The sequence below is a fragment of the Chlorocebus sabaeus genome, chromosome 14, assembly GCF_047675955.1.
Source record: "Chlorocebus sabaeus isolate Y175 chromosome 14, mChlSab1.0.hap1, whole genome shotgun sequence".
NCBI classification, from domain to species: domain Eukaryota; kingdom Metazoa; phylum Chordata; class Mammalia; order Primates; family Cercopithecidae; genus Chlorocebus; species Chlorocebus sabaeus.
In genome coordinates this window covers 38,558,247-38,573,170 of record NC_132917.1, presented here as the reverse complement: position 1 = coordinate 38,573,170, position 14,924 = coordinate 38,558,247, and the positions used below count along the sequence as shown (strand labels likewise).

The 14,924-nt window shown below is 40.7% G+C and overlaps 1 protein-coding gene across 3 annotated transcripts in view; it reads left to right on the top strand.

The window, feature by feature from the left end:
* DHX57 (DExH-box helicase 57) overlaps positions 1-14,924 on the top strand; it is a 75,046-nt gene that overhangs the window by 26,787 nt on the left and 33,335 nt on the right. For all 3 annotated transcript variants that reach the window (XM_007970874.3, XM_007970876.3, XM_007970875.3), the window contains 3 exons: positions 757-811; positions 4,257-4,462; positions 9,560-9,676. In XM_007970874.3, the coding sequence (XP_007969065.2) occupies positions 757-811; positions 4,257-4,462; positions 9,560-9,676 (378 nt within the window). The remainder of the gene's footprint in view (positions 1-756; positions 812-4,256; positions 4,463-9,559; positions 9,677-14,924) is intronic.

Here is a 14,924-nt window from a genome sequence, read left to right as displayed (position 1 = left end):
CTGGGGTTACAGGCGTGAGCTACCACGTCCGGCCATTGCTGGGAGATTTTAATTTTTTTAGGGGACTTTTTTAAAAAGTCATAGTTACTTATTTCTAGCATTCCATTGTGTTTGACATCAAAGTTTATAATGGCAGTCTGTCATAAAGAGGGAACTTGTGTCTGTGACAGTATATCTGTTCATTTCTGGATTCTGCTAAATTTCTGGATGTTGGTCCACTCTGGTAGAAAGTGAGGTTGGATAGTCTGTGTTTTCTTTTGGCACTTCCACAGTCTCATTGTGGAATAAATTTATCACCCTGAGCTTTGATTTATCCGTCTTCAATTAAATACTAAAAAGACACTTTGCAAACACTGACTGATAAACAATAGTGCAGTTTATTTTAGTTACAGAGAATGCTGGCGATAAATCTAGGGAAGAAATGTTGTGTTTGATCTAGAATACAGTCGTTGAATGTTTAGAGGTCCTCTGTGGTGGAAGTGCGGGGGGAGGGTATAAAAGGTATAACAGGTAAAAGAAAAAAAGTCTTAGCAAAGGATCATTTCTCTACCTATACACTGTCTTCTGTTTACTGACCGAAATCTACCCTTTCCAATTTCTGTTACCAAGAACTTTTCTTCTTGATACTTTTAAGACCACAGAACAGATAGAACATTAGCATGACAAGCTTTAAGAGAATTTTATATATATAAACTATTTCAAGATGGTTGAATGGGTGTTCTCAGGCTTTTCTATTTTATCTCCTTGTTTTTCTAGGTCGTACATTTCCTGTTGATCAATTTTTTTTGGAAGATGCAATTGCTGTGACAAGGTAAGGACGATACTAATTAAGATTCAGTGAAAGGACCTGGCACAGTGGCTCATGCCTGTAATTCCAGCACTTTGGGAGGCCAAGGTGGGAGGATCTTTTGAGGCCAGTTCAAGACCAGCTTGGGCAACATATTGAGACCCCCATCTCTTGAGAGAGAAAAAAAAAGATTCATTGAAACTTTGAAAACAGAATAATATTTGACCTTCAATGTGCCAGAATACTAATACATGTATTTGTCTGTTTTTCTAATTTTTCTATACTTGATCTTAGCCGAAAAGCCAAGAAGTGATTTTCTTCTATTTTTTCTGTTTGAACATTTTGTTCTCCCCTCTCTTTCAGTAAACAGGTGGCCAATATTTAAATCCCCCTACTTACTTTTTCTTTTCTTTTTTTTTTTTTCTCTTGAAATAGAGTCTTAATCTGTTGCCCAGGCTGCTGTGCAGTGGTACAATCATAGCTCACTGCAGCCTCGATCACCTGGCTCAAGCAGTCCTCCTACTTCAGCCTCCTGAGTAGCTGGACTACAGACACACACCACCATGCCTAATTTTTTTTAGTGGTTTTGTAGAGACAGAGGTCTCATTATGTTGCCCAGGCTGGTCTCAAACTCCTGACCTCCAGCAATCCTCCTGCCTTGCCTCCCAAAGTGCTGGGATTACAGTCATGAGCCACCATGCCTGGCCCCCTCTACATACCATAACTTTAGCAAGTAGCTTAATCTCTCTGTACTTTAAGTTTAATGAATTAATACTTGCTGATTCTGCTGAGAGCATTAAAAAATTAATGAATTAATACTTGCAAAGTGCTTAGAACTGTGCTTGGCATATAAGTGGATGCTCTCAAATGTTAGCAGTTATTGGCCGGGCATGGTAGCTCACACCTGTGATCCCAGTACTTTGGGAGGCCGAGGCGAGCGGATCACCTGAGGGCAGGAGTTCAAGACCAGCCTGGCCAACATGGTGAAACCCCATCTCTACTAAGAATACAAAAATTTGCTGGGTGTGATGGTGCATGCCTGGAATGCCAGCTACTTGGGAGACTGGGGCAGGAGAATTGCTTGAACCTGAAGGCAGTGGTTGCAGTGAGCTGAGACCGTGCCATTGCACCCAACCTGGGTGGCAGAGTAAAACTCTGTTTCAAAAAAAAAAAAAAAAGTTAGCTATTATTATCATCATCATCATTCTACTCACATAGAATTTGCAGTATAGCCTGAGTGTTAAGATATCTGTATTAACAATTGTAAGTACTAGGTAGAAAATGTTAATGTCCATTGTATATAAACAGATCTCTCTTCTTTGAAAGCCCTACTTTCTCTTCTTAGTCTTTGATCTTGAGGATTCCCCAAGATTTTCCTTGCACTATTTCTTCTCACTATTAACTCTCCCTTGGCTACCTTAGACTCGTGTGATTTCAGCTGTCATCCCTGTGCCGAGAACTCCCAGATCAGTATCTTCATTCCTGACCTCTAAGCTCTAGAATGAAACACCCTTAATATCTGGCAGCTTAAATACAAGTCAGAATTTTTCTCCTTCTCTGTTCCTTCCTTCTCTAATAAGCCCCCCTCCTAATTCCATATTCATTTAATGGTACTGTATTCTCAAGCTAAAAACCCAAAACCAGTGGTTCTTAAATTTTAATGTGCAATAAGAATACTTGGGGAGCTTATTAGAATTATTATTTTCTGGGCCCTATCCCACTGCCATTGAACATGAGTTTCTGAGGAAATCATCTTTCAACTAGTTTACCTGTCTTTACTTTTTGAAATTCACTGCTTCCAGAATACATATATATATTTTTAGATAGCCTCACTCTGTCACCCAGGCTGAGTGCAGTGGTGCGATCATAGCCCACTGCAGCCTTGGTCTCCTGGGCCCAAGTGATCCTGTTACCTCAGAATACCAAGTAGCTGGGACTACAGGTGTGTGCCACCATGCCTGGCTAATTTTTTTATTTTTAGTGGAGACAAGGTCTCACTACGTTGCCCAGGCTCAGAATTATCTTTAAACATAGAATTGGTCACATTCCTCCTATTCTTAGAAACTTTCATTGGTTCCCTATCAGTCACACTTTATGGACACTCAAGGCCCCTATCATCTGACCCCAGCCAATATTTAACTTCCTTTCCTTCTTTATTTTCCTACCTACACAAACCTTAGCACTGTCAGACTACTTGTTATTTCTCGAAGATGCCATACTATTACTGTCTGTATTTCTTTTTCCCACTTCCTTCTCTAGTCATTCTTTAACACCCAACTTGAATGCACCTCCATGAAATTTCCTATTTCTGCTATTAAAAATTAATCACTTCTTTACTGGAAGTCACAGAGTACTTTTCTTGTGCCTCTAATGACATTTATTTCTGTCTGTCTTACAGTACAGTGAGTTGTTTTGTTCTGTTCTCACTAGTTTGTAAGCTCCTTGAAAGTATATTTATTTTTCTATACCATAGCACCACCATTGCCAGAGTCCCTTGTCCAAAAAAGACATTCAGTAAATGTTCAATAAACAAACAAATGGTGAATGTGTAAAGAGTATATGGCATTTAATGGAGAGAAGGGGTTGGAGGAAGTCAGCATTATAGAATCATAGGTTTTTAAATCTTTTTTTAAAAAAAGCTACAATATACTTTATGCAAATGAAATCTTATAGGAAATCATCGAGAAATGAAACATAAAACAGGAATGATCGGGCTGAAAGAATAGCCCCCAGTTACTTACTTTGCTCCCATTCCCTTACCTTTCCTTGGGGCTTTGAGCAACATTTAAGGCTCCAGGGAAAAAAAATTTGAGGCAGTTATCTATGCCAATTTCCCAAAAGATGAGAAAGTAAAGCCCTTTGAAATTGACTTGCTGGAAGTCTCATAGCAGGTTGGTTTAGTGGCAGACCTAGAACTCAAATCCAGAGCTTTTGTTTTCAAATCTATTCATTTTTCTGCTTTACCATGATGTCTAATAGTGTTGTCACTAACAAATATTAAACTATCCAGTTGTAAGAGTTTTGAAATGTTTTCAGGACAGTCTTAGGTTGATGTTCAGCCAACAGCTAGAAACTTGGGTCCAAATTTGATTGCAACAAAAGGGAATCAGCTGCCTGGGAATTATCATAGAAACAAGAGGATCAATACGATTGCCAAAGAAGAATTAAAAATGAAGAGGGGTGTTACTGAGGCTGTAACTCAGATGTGTTTTCTGAATGTCCATGGCATTATTCCTGGATAGAGCTTTTCTCCAAAGTCTTAGCTGGTCTCCAAGACAGACCTAAAAGCGTTGCAGTGTTCCCAGCCAGAAATAGGGTACAGCCAGAATCCTGGGCTGGTGAAAGGATGGCACATGAATTGGGCAGAAACAGTGACATTTTGCTGAATGAGCACGTGAAATAGGTGAATTCTTTCCCTCCTCACCAACAGAACCACATACACACAACCACATTCCTTTGTCTTTCTCAGGTATGTATTACAGGATGGGAGCCCATATATGCGGTCCATGAAACAGATTTCAAAAGAAAAGCTTAAAGCAAGGCGGAACAGAACTGCATTTGAAGAAGTGGAAGAAGACCTGAGGCTCTCCCTTCACCTCCAGGATCAGGATTCTGTCAAAGATGCAGTGCCAGATCAACAGTTAGATTTTAAGCAGCTCCTGGCCCGCTATAAAGGTAACATGCCTCCTGGGGGAATATTATAACTATACCAAAGATTTCTAGTATTCTTTCTTACCACGATGTGGAAGAATAAAAATATGATTCTTGTTTCATAGTTACAGTGCCTTTAATTTATCGGAGAAACCTTAAACCTAGAAAAATAGCTCAGATACATATTTAGAATATAATTGTTACTCTATTTGCCAATGGGTTTTTTTTCTAATTATAAAAGAAATATGTACTCATTAGAGAAAAATTGTGAGGTAGTAAAATGTAAGTTATATTCTTGTATATTTTGTAGCTTTTTATTTTGATGTGATTTCAAATTTACAGAAAAGTTTGCAAGACGAAACAATGAACTCTTATATATCCTTTACCCCAATTCATCAGTTGTTAATGTTTTGCTTCATTTTTTGCTTTATCATTTGCTCTGGATGCATGTATTTTTTTTTTTTTCCTGAATCTCCTGAGAGTAAGTCGCAGATATGACGCTCCTTTACCCTTAATACCTTAGTATGATTTTTCTAAGAACAAGGACATTCTCTTACATAACCACAGTACAGTGATCAAAATGAGGACGTTTAACACTGATACAATTATATAATTCACAGTCCATACTCAGATTTGAACAATTATCTCAATAATGTTTATTTTTGCTATATTTTCCTGATTCAGGATCCTATCATGGATCATATATTACATTCAGTCATGTGTTCTTAGTCTCCTTTGATCTAGAACAGCTCCTCATCCTTTGTCTTTTAGTGACCTTGATATTTTTAAAGATTATTTTGTAGAATGTCCATTCATTTGGGTTTAGTATTTCCCCATGATTAAATTTAGGTTATACATTTTTGGCTGGAGCATCACAAAAACGATCTTGATTTCTCAATGCATCATATCAAAAGGCACATGGGCCCCGTGGTGTTGGTTTGTCCCATTACTGGCAATGTTAACTTGTTCACTTGGTAAAGTGATGTTTGCTAGGTTTCTCCCCTGGATAATTACTATTTCTTTTGTAGTTAATAAGTCACTTATAAAGCAATATTTGACATGATTTTAAAATCCTTTAATATCCCACTAGTTTTAGCATTATTCGTGGGCTTTTAAAATAACATCTTTTGAGGCCTACCATGTGCTGAGCTTTTTATGTATGTTGGTAGGTACTTCCTCCTCCCATGCCAGACTCTAGCTGGCTACTCTTTGTTCCTATGTGGCCTTGTATCCATATAAGCTAAACTGAGCCCATAGAAACTCCAGGATTACTACTTTTGCTTTCTTCCTTGAAGCCTAGACTAGAAGCAGATCTCAGCTGCCCTTCTTTCTCCTTTTTCTCTAGACTGTCACCCCTGTTCCTCTTAGTTCTTCCCAAAAAGGGGTGTTTATCATTCATGAGTAAGAGCTTCCAACCCGTTACTGCTTCTATAGGATAAGAGGCAAATGAATTTTCCTTTTTCTCCATCTACCAAAGACAGTTCCCAATCCTGGATGTGGAATGGTAATCACCAAGGAATTAAGATATTAGCCATTGTTCTGTTGTTTAGGAAGATAAGCATAGCTCCCTAACATTTTATTTCATCTTCCCAGTATTGAGAGATGTAAAGCTAAGAGAATGGACTTGTATTTTATAGACCTGGGTTCAACTCCAAGGCTCTCATAAAACCAGCTAATGATCTTGAGCAAGTTCTTTATCATCTCTGTGCCTCAGTTTCCTTATCTATAAAGTGGAGTCATTTAGAGGAGTATAATACAAACCCACAAGGATAGTGCCCAGCTAGTAAATACAGATCTGTGATTCTAATTAAAATATGTCTAACTCAAAAATTTGTGTTCTTTTTATACATCATACCAACTGATAATTCCCATTCCCTTATTCCATTAAATTATGGAACAAGAAAATTCCTTTGAGGTTGGGCACAGTGGCTCACGCCTATAATCCCAACACTTTGGGAGGCTGAGGCAGGAGGATCACATGAGCCCAGCAGTTCAAGACCAGCCTGGGCAATATATTGAGACCTTGCCTCTACTGCAAATGTTTTTTTAAAATTAGCTGAGCATGGTGGTTGGCACCTGTAGTCCAGCTACTCAGGAGGCTGAGGGGGAGGATTGCTTGAGCAAAGGGATTCAAGGTTGCAGTGAGCTATGATCGCACCAGTGCACTCCAGTCCCAACAGAGTGAGACCCTGTCTCAAAAAAAAGAAAATCCCTTTAGAATTTTTCTCTTTCAAAATTTTGGAGTTTTCTTTTAAAATTATCACTGAATCTAATCCATGACTTTCTAATTTTAAGCACAAAGGTTACGAAAGTTCAGAAAGTACCTTTGGGACCTCCTTTTTAAGGAAGGAGAATGGAGGACTTGAGGTCAGGAAACATGACTCTGCCACCAGCTTCTGTATGCTACTGGGCTGATTGCTTAGCTTTCCTGAGCTTCTGGTTCTCTGTTTTTGTTTTTGTTTTTGTTTTTGTTTTAAAGTCGTTACAAAAATTAGCCAGGCGTGGTGGTACACGCCTGTAGTCCCAACTGTTTGGGAGGTTGAGGAATGAGAATCTCTTGAACCCAGGAGGCGGGGACTACAGTGAGCCAAGATTGCACGACTGCACTCCAGCCTGGGCCACAGAGCAAGACTCCATCTCCAAAAGGAAAAAAAAAGCCTTGAACTAGTTGATCTCAATGTTCTCTTTCACCTTTCAGCAAATTAAATAATGTTTCCTAGCTCAATTTTTAAGGCATGTTCTAGTTTTTCTTTGAAAAAATTAATAATTGGTCATTTAAAATATATTATTGATTTGGCTGGGCACAGTGGCTCATGCCTATAATCCCAACACTTTCAGAGGCTGAGGCCAGAGGATTGCTTGAGCCCAGGAGTTCAAGACCAGCCTAGGCAACATGGTACTGCCTTGTCTCTTAAAAATTTTTTTTAATTAGCTGGTGTGGTGGTATGCACCTACAGTCCCTGCTACTCAGGAGGCTGAGGTGAGAGATCATTTGAACCCCAAGGGCCAAGGCTGCAGTAAGCCATGATCATGCCACTGTATTCCATCCTGAGTAAAAGAGTGAGACCCTGTCTCAATAATAATAATTTCAAAAAACAAAACTATGTTCAATTTTCTTTTTTTAATTTGCTGATCCTTTCTTCTTTTTGAAAAGTCTGGCTTTTTGGAATCTTGGCAAAGAAAAGTGATTCCTGCTCCACCTTGCCCACCCAACCACACCCTTTTTTGTGCAGTCTGTTTCTTCCTTTTTTTCATTTTTGACCAACATGGCATTCACTCCATTAGAACAACATTGTTTCAAAACTGCTTTTTTCTTTTTTTTTTTTTTTTTTGAGATGGAGTCTTGCTCTGTTGCCTGGCTGGAGTGCAGTGGCATGATCTCGGCTCACTGCAACCTCCACCTCCTAGGTTCAAGCGAGTCTCCTGCCTCAGCCTCCCAAGTAGCTGGGATTACAGGCGCCCACCACCACCACCATGCCTGGCTAATTTTTTTTTTTTTTTTTTTTTTTTTTGTATTTTTAGTAGAGACGGGGATTCCCCATATTGGTCAGGCTCGTCTCGAACTCCTGACCTCAGGTGATCCGCCCATCTCAGCCTCCCAAAGTGCTGGGATTACAGGCATGAGCCACCACGCCCAGCCGAAACTGCTTTTGTCCCTCTTCAAACTTCTCATATAGAAAGTTTCCCTTCCTTGGTACCAACTATAGTTATTTTGTTCCAATTAAACTGTAGTTAGGGCGATAGGTCATTAGGAGGGCCTGAGAAGAAAGGACAGCAGTCTTTGAAGAGTTAGTCACCCCAACAATATACTATTGCTTTTAAAAGAGCTGAGGCGGCCAGGCGCGGTGGTTCACACCTGTGTCCCAGCAGTTTGGGAGGCTGAGGTGGGCGGATCACAAGGTTAGGAGTTAGAGACCAGCCTGACCAAGATGGTGAAACCCCCATCTCTACTAAAAACACAAAAATTAGCTGGCCGTGGTGGTACGCGCCTGTAATCCCAGCTACTCAGGAGGCTGAGGCAGGAGAATCACTTGAAACCAGGAGGCAGAGGTTGCAGTGAGCCGAGATCACGCCACTGCACTCCAGCCTGGGTGACAGAGCAAGACTCTGTCTCAAAAATAAAATAAAATAATAAAATAAAAGAGCTGAGGCTTGTAGTACATCCTACAGAACTACATCATTTACCAGGTCACAGATAGATTAGGAGATTGTGACTGGGGAGATTGTGAGGGTCTATGAATAGACTCCACGGGTGTTATTGAAGACATTACAATCACATTTATTTTTCAGGGAAAATCCATCACTTACCATTTTCTCAAAGGAACTTAAAGGTTCAGCGAGTCACTGTTATAAAAATGCTGGTGAAAGTTGTGGTCTCTGTCCATTGATTGCCATAGGTTAGTGTTACCTGGACTTCCAGCATATCTCGTTCATGATTTGATTGAATCTAGGAGAAGTTTCTAAAATGTATTTGACTTTGAATTTTGTTTCCAGAACGCAAGCTTTTAATAAATATTTGAAGGGTAAAAGAGGGGAAGGAATAAGGAGAGTAAAAACTGGCCTGTCTGGGTCTTTCCAACAGGGACAGGAACCTGCTCTTTAGGTCATTGTTCAAGCAAAAATTACTTCTGATGAGGCTAGATTTTCTGGGAAACTAAATGAAAAAAATAGGCTGGGTGTGGTGGCTATAATCCCAGCACTTTGGGAGGCTGAGGCAGGAGGATTGCCTTACCCCGGGAGTTCGAGACTAGCCTGGGCAACACAGTAAGACCCCGTGTCTACAAAAAATAGAATAAAATTAACCAGGCATGGTGGTGCATGTCTGCAGTCCCAGCTACTCAGGAGGCTGAGATGGGAGGATCACTTGAACCTGGGAGGTTGAGGCTGCTGTGAACTGTGATCACACCACTGCATTCCAGCCTGGGTGACAGAGCAAGACCCTGTCTCTAAATAAATAAATAAAAGAAAAAAGTTCATTTCAGTACATTAAATGTTAACATCTGTGCTATTAAATCAAACCAACACTCACCTAATTCACAGGCAAATTGTATATGGTATAAATATACAATAAAATACATCAACAAGGTATAAATATCCTTCTCATTTTTACCTTTCTTTCAGGGGTTAGCAAGTCAGTCATCAAAACAATGTCCATCATGGATTTTGAAAAGGTGAATCTTGAATTAATAGAGGCCTTATTAGAGTGGATTGTGGACGGAAAGCACTCCTACCCTCCAGGTAACTGCTTCTTTATTCATGCCTGAATGATCCACAAATGAAACACTCAGTCCTTGGCTAAATGGGAGTCTACTCATCATTGTTTGAATTACATACAAACTCTTTGCACACAGGCTACAAGGCAGTGGGGTTAAGAGCACAGGCTTTGCAGTCTGGTAAACTTCCCAGCTCTGCTATTCAGGAATCTTGTAACCTTGAATAAAGTCCTTATCTTTTTGTTTGTTTGGTTGGTTGGTTTTTTTGTTTTTTTGAGATGGAGTTTCGCTCTCTTTGCCCAGGTTGGAGTGCAATGGCATGATCTCAGCTCACCGCAATCTCCGCCTCCCAGGTTCAAGCGATTCTCCTGCCTCAGCCTCCTGAGTACCTGGGATTACAGGCATGCGCCACCACACCTGGCTAATTTTGTATGTTTTAGTAGAGACGGGGTTTCTCCATGTTGGCCAGGCTGGTCTCAAACTCCCGATCTCAGGTGATCTGCCTGCCTCGGCCTCCCAAAGTGCTGGGATTACAGGTGTGAGCCACCATGCCCGGCCTAGTCCTTATCTTTTCTATGCTTCAATTTCCTTGTTGTGAAATGAAGACAGTAATAAATCCTGTTATGTAAAACTATTTTGGGGATTAAAAGAAACCATAGGTAAGGCACTTAGCACGGTATAGTTAAGGCCCAGTAGATACTACCACTAATACTGGTGAGATTATAATTATAATAATACAGGCCAGGTGTGATGACTCACACTTGTAATCCCAGCACTTTGAGAGGCCAAGACAGGTGAATCATTTGAGCCCAGGAGTTTGAGATCAGCCTGGAAAACCCCATCTCTGCAAAAAAATGCAAAAATTAATCAGGCATGGTGGCACATACCTGTAGTCCCAGCAAGGGGTTGGAGTGGGAGGACTGCCTGAGCCTGAGAGGTGGAGGCTGCCATGAGCCATGATTGCACCACTGCACTCCAGCTGAGGCAACAGAGAAAGACCCTGTCTCAAAAAAAAACAGAAAAAAACCACACACCACATTTCGTATGTTATATGTATTACATACTGCATTCTCTTTTGGTTTTTGTTTGTTTGTTTGTTTTTGTTTTTTCTTGAGACAGGGTCTCACTCTGTTGCCCAGGCTGGAGCGCAGTGGCATGATAGTGGCCCACTGTAACCTCTTCCTCCCAGGTTCAAGGAGTCCTCTGGCCTCAGCTTCCCGAGTAGCTGGGACTGCAGGTGTGCACCTCCACACCTGGCTAATTTTTGTGTTTTAGTAGAGACAGGGTTTTGCCGTGTTGGCCAGTCTGGTCTTGAACTCCTGACCTCAGGTGATCCGCCCACCTTGGCCTCCCAAAGTGCTGGGATTATAGGCGTGAGCCACTGCACCTGGCGTACATAGTGTATTCTTATAATAAAGTAAGCTAAAGAGAAGAAAATGTAACTTAAAAAGTTATAAGGAAGAGAAAATATATTTACTATTCATTAAGTGGAAGCAGATTATCATAAAGGTCTTCATCTTTGTTGCGTTTACATGGAGTAGGCTGAGGAGGAGGAAGAGGAGGGGTTCCTCTTGCTGTCTCAGGGGTGGCAGAGGTGGAAGAAGTGGAAGGGGAGGCAGAAGAGGGATGCATGCTCATTGCAACATTAAGGAAACATATTGTAATTTCTGTCTGACTTTGCTCTTTCATTTCTTTAAAAATGTTCCTGTGTAGTACCAATCCTTCCCCTGTTTGCTTTGGTTTCAGTGCTCTATCATAGAATGGTCCATGTCATAATAGAAGTTAAAAGTAGTCTTGAACCTTTCTGCCAGATTGTCTAATGTCAATTTGTTTGCTGGCACTGCTGCTGCTTTTACGTCTTCCTCATTGTCTGGCACTGGTTCGGAAGCACTCATCTCCATCAAGTCATCTTCTGTTAATTCCCCTGCTGTGGTGTTTGCTGGCTCTTGAATTTCTCCAAGATCCATATCTTGAAATCCTTCACCACTGCCACCATCTCCCCACCTTTATTCTATATCCATAATCTCTTTTATGATTTTCTCAATTGTCTTATAAATCCTGTGAAGTCATGTACATCTGGACACAGCTTTGTCCAGCATCAGTTTATTGTTTTACGCTTTTTTTTTTTGTAACTACCGTGGCATCTTCAAGGGAATAATCCTTCCAGACATTCATGATGTTCTCTCTATCAGAATTCTCTTTTGTAGCATTGACAGTCCTTTCCATAGAGTACCCTGTATAATGAGCCTTAAAGGTCCTCACGAACTCCTAATATAGAGGCAAAATTAGAGACATGTTTAGGGGCAAGTAGACCACTTCAGTGTCTTCGATGTTGAACTCATGGGGTTCTGGGTGGCCAGTGGCACTGTCCAATATGAAAAGAACTTTGGCAAGGTACTTCCTGATTCCAGGGACAAAGCATTGATGGAACCAGTCCAGAAAAGGGGTTCCCACTGGCCAGCCTTTCTTTTACAACCAGAACACTGACAGCTGGTGTTTCTTCTTTCCCTTCAAGACTTTATAGATAGGGCAGTGCTGATCATGAACCCGACTACATTTGCACAAAAGAGTAGAGTTAGCTTATCCCTTCCTGCCTTAAATCCTGGTACTCATTTCTCTTCCTTACTAATAAATGTCCTTTGTGGCATTTTTTTTTCCAGAAGAGGGCACTTTCATCAGTTATTTGAAACCTTTTCAGGCAGATATTGTTTCTCCTCAGTGATTTTCTTAATGGCATCTGGGAACTCATCATCTGCTGCCTCTTGGTCAGCAGAAACTGCTGCTTCTGTTATCTTGATATTTTAAAAGCCAAACCTCTTTCTAAAATTATCAAACTATCCTTTGCTGGCATTAAATTTCCCAGCTTTAGATCCTCCCTTCCATTTGCTTTAAGTTGTCATATAATACTTTGTTTTTTCTTGGATCATATAGGTATGCCTTATAGCAATCTTACACCCACATAAAAACTAAATTTTCAATGAGATAAAAAGGTATTTCTCAAAAAGCACAGGGTTTTCACACCTGCTGGCGTAGCTGCAGTGACAGCTTCACAAATTTCTTTTTCTTCTTTCACAATGGCCCTTCCTCTGGATTCATTTATCTGGAAATGGCAGGCAACCACAGTTACAGACCTCCATCTGTAGTACATATTCAGCAATTCACCTTTTGCTTGTAATATCATGACTTTTCTCTGCTTCTCGGGAGTACTTACAGCATCACTAGTGGCACTTTGTATAGGTCCGTGATGTTATTCAAGGTTTACAGTATTCCACTAAACACAATGAAAAATACACAAGAACCACAAAGATCACTTTTTGCTGTAATATACAATTTTCTGACAAAGCAAATTACTTACTTGGAGATGATTAGTGTCACAATACATTTTTTAAGTGGATTCTCATAACACTTGAGCTCACTGCAGTAGCAACAGGAGGTGGCTACAAAATCATTTTTTTAATAAGGTTATTACACCAGTATACTGCACTATAGTTCATTGTATTCAGTTGTGATTTAATACTGCTTTTTTTTTTTTGAGACAGCGTTTTGCTGTTGTTGACCAGGCTGGAGTGCAGTGGCGCGATCTCGGCTCACCGCAACCTCTGCCTTCCAGGTTCAAGCAATTCTCCTGCCTCAGCTGGGATTACAGGCATGCGCCACCATACCCGGCTAATTTTTATTTTTTTAGTAGAGACGGGGTTTCACCGTGTTGATCAGGCTGGTCTCGAACTCCCAACCTCAGGTGATCTGCCCACCTCAGCCTCCCAAAGTGCTGGGATTACAGGGATGAGCCACCACGCCTGGCCTGATTTACTGCATTTTTACATTTGTTCACATTTCTCTAGATGCATATGGTACCAGGTATGGTCCATAAGTGTGTGTGTGTGAGTTTTGATAAATTTAACTCTTTATAATAGGTTTGTGTGTATTTTATGATATACTATTTCATGATATAAATAATAAAATAGGCTAGTATCTGTAGGTGTCTTATGCATTCATGACATGTCCCTTTCTTAATTGTTTTCATATTTCTAGGCTATGCAGTTTGTGTGCTAGTTTTTTTCAAATTGTCACAAATCTCCAAAAATTTTCCAATATATTCATTGAAAAAAAAATTGCCAATGAGTAGACCCTTGCCGTGCAAACCTATGTTGTTCAAGGATCAACTGAACACTTATTATGGTTAAACACTATTACTACTACTGTACACAGAGTAATCACTACTTTTCTCCACTCACTGCCTTCCCACCCCGGGAGCCTTCTTAACTTCACTTGCAGTCCCTTGTCCCTAGAATTAATACTCCAAATCTTCTCTTAACTAAATCCTTTATTTTCTTCAGGTTTCTTCTCAATTTACCTCTACAGACCACCCTATCTGTTGTCTTGCCCCACTCCCCTTACTCTATCATAATATCTAAAAATAGGCCGGGTGCTTTGGCTCACGCCTGTAATCCCAGCACTTTGGGAGGCCGAGGCAGGCGGATCACTTGAGGTCAGGAGTTTGAGACCAGCCTGGCCAACATGGGGAAACCTCATCTCTACTAAAAATACAAAAACTAGCGGGGCATGGTGGCGGGCGCCTGTAATCCCAGTTACTCAGGAGACTGAGGCAGGAGAATTGCTTGAACCCAGGAGGCGGAGGTTATAGTAAGCCAAGATTGTGCCACTGCTCTCCAGTCTGGGCTACAAGAGCATGACTCCATCTCAAAAAATAAAATAAAATAATTCATTTTAATTGTAGCACTTAACAATGTCTGAAATTAGAATTTTGCATACTGACTACCTCCTTCAATAGGATGTAAGCTCCTTAAGAGTAGAGATTTCAGCCAGGCGCTCTGGCTCACCACCAAGCAACAAGAGCAAAACTCCATCTCAAAAAAAAGAAAGAAAAAGAATAGACCGTTCTTGTTCACCACTATATTTCTCAGACCCTAGAACAGTGCCTAGAATATTTAGGTACAGAGTAAATATTTGTTGCATGAATAAATGAATGTAATCATTAAATGGAATAATAGATCAAAAAATTACTTTATGCGGGCTAGGCATGGCGGATCATGCCTGTAATGCCCACCTTGGGCACTTTGGGAGGGGGAGGTGGGTGGATCACCTAAAGTCAGGAGTTCAAGACCAGCCTAGCCAACATGGCAAAACCCCATCTCTACTAAAAATACAAAAATTAGCCAGACATGGTGATGGGCACCTGTAAGCCCAGCTACTTGGGAGGCTGAGGCAGGAGAGTCGTTGAACCCAGGATGTGGAGGTTGCAGTGAGCCAAG